Source organism: Mchenga conophoros, linkage group LG9, assembly GCF_057382185.1.
Source record: "Mchenga conophoros isolate Kocher_MC1m ecotype Shallow Benthic linkage group LG9, M_conophoros_male_GT1.1, whole genome shotgun sequence".
NCBI classification, from domain to species: domain Eukaryota; kingdom Metazoa; phylum Chordata; class Actinopteri; order Cichliformes; family Cichlidae; genus Mchenga; species Mchenga conophoros.
Genome location: NC_140534.1, coordinates 552,492 through 560,894, shown reverse-complemented (window position 1 = coordinate 560,894; position 8,403 = coordinate 552,492). Strand labels below are relative to the sequence as shown.

The window sequence follows — 8,403 nt, the reverse complement described above, 5'->3', positions numbered from 1 at the left end:
ATGGCGGCAGCTAGTTAGTTTTAATATTACTCTTATTATTCTTTCTGGGTCACAAAATAAACGTTTAACATATTTTCAGCCGAGAATGTAGCTGTGCAAACCTCAAATATCGGCTCAGTTTATCAGGACACCACATATTTTCAAAAGCGCTCCGACGTTTTCAGAGTCGTCTGTTACCCACTAGCTCGATAGCTAGCCGGGGGCTAGGTCACTAGCACGGTGAGAACACCGGACTCCAGGCAAATTGTTTTCAAACCCACCGCCGTCTTTCGCTACTCAGGTTAAATATATATGAGTCACTTAGATAAATTAAAAATGTTGTTGTTTGGCTTTTTTTTTTTTTAGTATTTTATTTGTTCCTGAGTAAATCGGTTTGTCTGAGATTAAAGTTATAGTTTTTACACAGCTGAATAAACGTCAAGCAGACAGCTGATTATCAGAAGTGTGAGATGCTGGAGAATATACTCCGTTGTCCTGTTATATTTTAGATAGCAAGGAGTTTATTAAACTTCACCGAAACAATCTGCAAATTTCATTAAAATTGAATAAACTATCATCTTGTCTTTATTTTTAGTTAGCACCTTAAAAGCTTAAAGCTATAAGCTAATGATAGTTATATAAGAGCATATGCTGCATGGTGCAATAAGCTGTAGTTTTACGTCCAGTGGATGATGATCTGATTAGTCGACTAATCGCATAAATAATCGGTGACTAGTCGACTATCAAAATAATCGTTTGTGGCAGCCCTAGTTGTGTCACATCATTTTGGCTCAAGAGTTTACTTTATTGCTATGTTTGTTTTTTGCTATTTTATTACTACATTTGTATTGTGCAGCACTTCGGTCTGCCAGGTGTGTTTTTAAAGTGCTATATAAATGATGATGACGATGATGCTTACGGAACAGCTGAAAGACTTTAAAACAAACCTGTTACTTTAATGATATTTCTGTGGTACTACAGAGTCCAAAAGAAGTATCGCAGTAATAATTCATCCAAATTGTAACTTTTAAATGTCATTATCAGCCCAAAGGTTCACAACCAGTTCATCCCTGATAGAATGTAAATATATACAAATCTATAAATTGTATTATGTATATAACTGTGAAACAAACATAATGGACCATTAATGTATCATAATAGTACATTTCTGAATTTGGGGTATAATTCCAGGTGGGATGAGTGTCTGTACAGCTCCTCCTGTTGATGTAAAAAAAGAAAAAAGTAAATGCCAGTTTTTTTTAGGTTTTCATGTTGATGTTGTAACACAGTAAAGAATTACTCTTACAGAAATAAATGTCATTTTTTCAACTTGCAGTTAAATTCATGTAACTTAATGCTGATGCTGTTGACGACTGGGGCTCACACGTCTTTTACTTTGTCTCCAGGACCGACTCACCATGGTTGACCCACAGGAAAATAGCCCGCAGGACATTCCTGACTATGACGGCATAGAGGATGAAGCTTTCCCCCCACTCCCACCACCACACTCCCCAGGCCGGGGAGGCCAGGAGGAAGGAGACCCTTTTGCAGATGGTAGATGCTGCTGTGCTCTTACAGGATTACTATGAGGTCTTTAAGATGTGATGATTCAGAACTTTGTATTTTAAATTCATGGTTTAATGAAGAATCATAGAAAAATAAGATTCAGGAAAAAAGGCTAATGTGGGAGAAATACAACCTCTCATAGTCCTTCCACAAAGCTTTTTGGAACAGCTTGATAATAATGAATTTGTTAGTTCAGCCTAGAATTAACAAATGCATGAACTGGTTTTTCAGCATCTCTCTGAGACTGGATGTTTCTAACAATAACAACACACATGTTTTTGTTTGCGTGAGCAAATGAAACCTATCAGATACTGTTCAAACCAGCACATTTCTTCTGTAACCTCCAGTCTATAATTTGTCTGGATTTAAAGATAAGCTTGAAGTTTGCCACGCTGCCAACAGAATGAGTTAGAAACACATCCTGTTGTCATGTGTTTTCAATGCAGGAGATGAAGGTGAGGTATCACAGCTGGCTGATGTCCCTACTGCTAAAAGGAGAGGCGTGAAGAGACCCCAACCCAAGCTGGACTCCCACAGGTAGCAAAGACATTTATATCACGACAGAGGGTTGAAATGCATTAAAATGCGCATTTAAATAGGAATTTGATGTCATCTTGTGTGAGCTGGGACACAAGGAGGCCAAAATCATTGATTGACGTGTGCAGACTGTCAGTGTTGCAGCCAGGTTGAACACGAGTCTGTGACTGCACTGGTTTTTATCACCGTTTCACTAATAATCGTGCACAGAGGCTCAGAGACACACTGACACACAGAGTTGTTGCAAATGTTTGAAAACGTAAGTTTGTGGAAAGAACTTTGCACAAAAAAAGTGATGTGATATTATCTGAGTGGCGACACCTGTCGTTTCGCAGAGTACTGCAGCGTCTTCTTACGCTTTAGCGGCGGGTACAAATGACTGCATCTGTGTGATGATGGTGCAGCTTCACTCTGCCAGTCATTTAAAGAAGAAAGACTCTAATACCATTGTTGTTTTCATCATTTGGATGGGCAAAATTCCCAGACTGAAAATTGTCAGAGCGTTGGAGACATCCCTGGATGTGTGTGAGAAAGATGTTTCCAGTCTCTGTACACCTATAGTGTGAACCTGGTTAGTATTGCCAACCATAAGTCAGGCTCGTTCCCAGTAGTCTCCCAGTGGGTGTTCCAGTGGCACTCCTCTGTTACTGTTCTGTTCACAATGTTCCTGGACAGAACTAAGTTATACTAAATCAAAGGATGTTAAATAAGCTTTTAAGTAAGAACGTCGATTATACTTAGGATAAAACTTGCAAGCTGTATTAAAGAAAAACATAGATTTTCATTTGATAAAATATTCAAATTAATTGCAACTTTGCTATAAATATATATATATATATATATATAGCAATTTTTTATTTTTTATTTTTAGATGGAGAAATTTGACTATTTCTCATTATACTGCCTTATGTACAAACAGGTAGGAAAAGAAAGGTTGTGGGCACCCTGAAAACCAAACACCCTACCCCCCCCCAACAAGCTACTGCCTTCTGAACATGGTACATCTGAAGGCACTGACATTTCCATTCAGAGGGTCTGTCTGTGTTGGCCCTGTGACAGGCTGGCGACCTGGCTGCTGGGATGGGCTTCAGCCATCCACGATCCTGAATTGGATAAGCCAAATACGCCTGGATGTGCTGCTAACCCTGCTTGTAATCCATTAATGGTTTAACTTAGTCTTAATATTTTTTCCCAGGCTGATATCAGATCGAGGGCTTCCAGCTCTGGGCACTCTCTTTGACAATATCCAGTTCAAAGGCAAAGGACACGAGGTAGGATATGATAACATCTGTCCCACCAATTACCAGATGTGAATGAACATTGGTTTTTGAGCTAAATCTGTTTGGCCTGTCAGCTTTTAATTAGATGTCCTAAATTTGGTTTGAGACTAAAAGGTCAAAAGTTGCCCTTTCTGTCGTGGTCAAAAATGAGTGAGGGGAACCAGAGGTTGGTTTACCAAATTAAGATGTCTTTTGTTCCAATGACTGGAAGTCATTTTTTAGTGGGAAGAAGAAGCGTCCTATCACACACAGCCCTCTTTCATATCACTACTCGCTGTTTTTGATGTTTGCCCCATTAGGCTGCAGACCTGCGGCTGCTGATGCAGAAGATGGAGAACTGGGCCCACAGGTTGTACCCCAAATTGCAATTTGAAGATTTTATTGACAAAGTGGAAAGGCTCGGCAGCAAAAAGGAAGTGCAGGTGAGAGGAAGCAGTAGAATATTTCCTGCAAGCGTGTGGGATTCCTAATGTTCAGAATTTGTAATTTTTTACTCATTCTTCTATAGACATGTCTTAAACGAATACGACTGGACATGCCCCTGACACATGAAGATTTTACAAGTACAGATGGTAAGAAGAAAAATCATTACTGATGGGGATACGGTGGACTAGGGCTGTGCGATATGACCAAAGTCTCATCTCCCGATATAAGAATTCTATCGTCCGATAACGATATAAATCACAGAAATGTAACATTTTCTGTCAATTCTGTGAATCTCGACTTGCGTGAAGTGTTTCCAGCTGCGCGTCATGTAGCTGGAGTCGAGTGTTTTAACCGATGCATGAAACGACACATTTTTAGACAGAAGTTGTAACGGCGCCGTTTTCTTTGTGAGTATTTATTACACGGCGTGCTGCGGGGGAAAGCCTGTTCTAACGTTTGAGTCTAAGGTTTATTTTTTAGCACCTGGCGGCTCTGTTTTACTTCTCATCCGTAAACACTCTGCTCTTTCACGTGATTCCGTTTATTTTGAAAAGCCTCAACAGGATCTTGAGCTTTATTCTGAAAGGTTTATGTGGAACATAAACAAGCGGACACGCGATGGTTTTACCGTCGTTGTTGCTAACGACAACGCATAAAAACAGGCGCTTGTCCGTCCGTAGTGTGGTTATATATAAGAGAAAGAGAGAACTTTACTACAGTGACATCAGAACCATGAAGAAATATTGCCGTAAACAGTTTATTTTGCGACACCACGAAACAAACGATAGCGTAAAATGAAATAGACGTTTTTGTATATATCGTTGTATCGAACAGCCCTACGGTGGATTCACACCTGCAGGTGCACATAGGAAATACTTGCCATATTCCACAGGACTTAATTATCAGCACTGCTTGAAATTGTGTTCAGGTGCTGGTGACGAAGAGGTACAACGTGAACTGGAAACATTTGGGGATCCTGATCTGTTCAGCAGAGAGAGTTTTATTAATGCTCCCCAAGGGCAGATTGCCGAAGCCCTCGCTCCCCCACCTACTCCCTCTCTGACCGAAGAGCAGCAGAAACGTATTGAGCTGAACAGACAGCGGGCCCTGGAAAAGAGGCGCGCACGCCAGCAGCAAATTGGTAAGAATGGCAAAAATGTATCATACAGCTGGGACACAATATAACAGAAATAATTAATGATTCTGCTACAAAACATCCAGCGAAGGTTCATAAGGATCATCTAGCTTCATTGGTGTATTAACTTTATATGAAAATACAAAAAGCAAAACATTGAATGTACAGTATATTGCCAAAAGTGTTTGCTCATCTGCCCCCACACTCATATGAACTCGAGTGACATCCCATTCACGACGTCCGCCTGTGCAGCTATATCAGCTTCAACTCTTCTGGGAGTGTTTATGGGAGTTTATGACCATTTGTAAGGTCAGACACTGATGTTGAAGGCCTGGCTCCAAGTCTCTGCTCTCATTCATCCCAGTGGTGTTCTGGTCAGGACTCCCATGCCAGAGTTCATGTCTTTGTGGACCTTGCTTTGTGCACTGGTGCCCAGTCATGCTGGAACAGGAAGAAGCCATCCCCAAACTGTTCCCTTAAAGTCGGGAGCCAAAATGTCTTTGCATGCTGAAGCATTAAGAGTTCCTTTCACTGGAACGAAGAGACTGAGCCCAACTTCTGAAAAACAACCCCGCACCGAAATCCCCCTGCCACCAAACCTGGAGCTCTGTTGTCCTGGCAACTGCTAAGTTGACTTGTCTATCGGCTTTCCAGATTGAGAACTGTGATCCGTCGCTCCATAGACTGCATCTCTCCTGTTCTAGAGTCCAGTGGCGGCGTGCTTTACACCGCTGTGTCCCATTGCTTTGCGTTGCACTCTGTGATGTAAGGCTTGGACTACAGCTGCTCGGCCATGGAAATGGATTCCACGAAGCTCTCTGTGCACTGTTCTTTAGCTAATCTGGAGACCACGTGAAGTTTGGAGCGATGGACTCCACAGAAAATTAGCAACCTCTGTGCGCCTCAGTATCCACTGACCCCCACTCTGGGATTTTACGTGATCCACCACTTGATGGCTGAGTTGCTGTCGTTCCCAAACACTTCCACTTAGTAGCAGCAGTCTGCATGCCTAGGTGCTTGATTCTATACAGCTGTGGAAGTTACTGGATCACCTGAATTCAATGATTTGGATGATGGGTGGTGAGTGAATACTCCTTACAATATAGTGAAGTGGATCTAGTGTATATATCCACCAGAAACCCTGAAGGTCGAGTGACGAGTTCCCGTATTGCACAGTTCGTCCAAACCACCAGAGATTCCTCACATTAGTGTGGAGTTTGGTAATAAGAGGCAAAGCATGTAGAAAACATTGATTTCTTTACTGCCTGTCTGATGTCAGCTTCAATTAGGCGTAGTATTTTTGTTTTTGCCTTACACTTGTGATCCAAACTGTTTTTACTTCCTCTTTAGTTAAAGCGGAGCCAGCTGTCTGCGATCTATTGTCTACAAATCTTTAACAGTGACATTAAATCGTTCTTCAGGGTCCTCATTTACCGCAGAAATGATGTAATGTGATTTAAATGAGACCCATAGAAAAGAAAATGACCTGTTGATCGGTCTCTATTATGAGCCTTCACCCATAAAAATGTGTTTACAGTTTATAACACTAGATGGTGATATGAGACCGTTTCCATTGTATTACCCGAGCATGATTTACTCATCGACTTTAAACTTTCACATTTTAGTCATTAGTCCTCCTTAAGAGGAGCCAATCCACCCCCCCCCCCCTTTTTTTTTTCTGTCCAGTATAGAAACTAAACAGCTGACATCATTCGGGTAGTGTAGCTTCCAGAGATCTGAAGTTAACGTGAACTCTGGAGGGCAGTCAAAAGCTTAATTTTTTATAATGCAACATACTATTATTTACATACATATTATTTTAATAAGCAGTTTCAGGGTTCGTGCTGTTTTAATGAGTGTTCGATGGAAAACGACACTGAAGGAATTTGTACTCTTGAGTCACATGACAGTAAATAATTTCGAGTATGTGTACATAACACAGGCTAATGTTTAAAACTATGATTATTATTTTGCTAGCTATCAAACTTGTTGGAGAAATGATTGAAATGCACTGAGTGTGATAGAGTACGGCAGTGCTAGCACAGCAGTTAGTTATGGCATGGTGATTTATGCAGTGTGCTTTAAACTTGGCTAACATTACTTAGCAGTAGCAGTAATATTAGTGACTTCACTCAAGTGAAAGCTTTAATCGTTAGTCCGACACTTAACTAGCCAACTTAAGCCTTAAAGAAAAACTGGTAAAAAGAGGGACTGATGCATGTGGGCACAAAGAAGCCATTTCTTGTGCTGCTGAAGTTCCCTGGCTTTCATTCAAAATGTGTTTATCGTGAGCACCGACACATTAAACCATTTAAAAATTATAAATGGCTTTAAGCTCACATTGATGCCTGTGGGGCTCTATCAGCCACGGAGACGACAGACACATTTTAGTGTTTTAATGAATGAATGTTTCATACTTTAAGGCTGCCTGTTTATTTAAGGGAGATGAACAATACATTATTATTTGACATAATTCTATGACAGGTGATGGACTGAATAAATAGATTTTAGGTCGATGTTTGTGCGTTTTTAAAGTCTTATATGTTGAATTGAACTGAGTGTGTCATCTGTTCAAAGCCTCCCGTCAGTGCTGTTCTCCATGCCTGTCTTACTGTACATGGTGTTATTAGCACAAACACTTTAAAGCTGATCATTTAGGACTGTAACAATAATCCAGAGAGCAATGTAGTCAAACATCTCACAGTTAGTTTTATTGGGAATGAACTTTGACCTGTTAGGCCCCCAGGGCTTTTCTGAGCTTCCTGCTCGAAAATGAAGAGGCCAAAATAAATGGAGTATTTCTCTGCAATTACAAACTCTGTGTAAACAGTCTTGGTATCAAAATAAAGCTAACGCTTGTGAGCTGTCATCAGAGGGGTAAATATTACTGCAGATGTTACTATGTCAAAGTTACTGGGACTCAAACATAGAAAAAAATGATTATTTCCCTCACCTAATTTTTAAAAGTATTTTATAGCTTATATGCTATAAAATATACTTTGGGTCACATTTAACTCCAGAAAATCATAAATCAAAATATGGATGTTACCTGTCCACAGATTCATGGTGATGTAACTGCTCTTTTAACTGTTTGGTGTTTGTAGAAATGGTTTACAGCTGAGATTCAGAGGCTTCTGTGGACACTCATGTCTGCACTTATATTTCTGACCTCGTGTTATAACCGATTAAATGTGATCTCCTCTCTTTTCCCCCATTTTTGGTGGTGTGGGTGCTTAACTAGTTAAAGTACCAAACATCTGTCTCCTGTTGTTGTGTCACGTAGGAAAGAAGCATCAATATCTGATGAGCAGACTTGTTCATTTGTGCAGATTTCTTCTTTTGTGTGGTTGTTTTTTCCAAGTGGAGATGAGCATCTCTAACAAGTTGATTTGTTCACATTTGCACATCTGCATTTTTGAGAGAAATGAGTTTTTTGAGTTTGTGCACTATATGCATATAAGACAACCATTTCCTTTTTCA

The 8,403-nt window shown here is 40.3% G+C and overlaps 1 protein-coding gene across 1 annotated transcript; it reads left to right on the top strand.

Moving 5' to 3' along the window:
• Window positions 1-1,397: 1,397 nt before the first annotated feature.
• Window positions 1,398-6,541, top strand: LOC146566521 (TIMELESS-interacting protein-like). The gene is made up of 5 exons (XM_085287836.1): window positions 1,398-1,533; window positions 1,992-2,082; window positions 3,278-3,353; window positions 3,662-3,784; window positions 3,871-6,541. Exons 1-5 carry the CDS (start codon window positions 1,398-1,400, stop codon window positions 3,955-3,957), a joined length of 513 nt encoding a protein of 170 aa, XP_085143962.1. The 3' UTR covers window positions 3,958-6,541.
• The last annotated feature ends 1,862 nt before the right edge of the window (window positions 6,542-8,403 follow it).

What these genes read in the sequence shown, in the direction of transcription:
- LOC146566521 (XM_085287836.1), top strand. Translation starts at nt 1,398, where the DNA reads ATGGTTGACCCACAGGAAAATAGCCCGCAGGACATTCCTGACTATGAC. An exon ending in CCCAAGCTGGACTCCCACAG is followed by an intron (nt 2,083 to 3,277) that starts GTAGCAAAGACA and finishes ATTTTTTCCCAG; the next exon opens with GCTGATATCAGATCGAGGGC. An exon ending in GCAGCAAAAAGGAAGTGCAG is followed by an intron (nt 3,785 to 3,870) that starts GTGAGAGGAAGC and finishes ATTCTTCTATAG; the next exon opens with ACATGTCTTAAACGAATACG.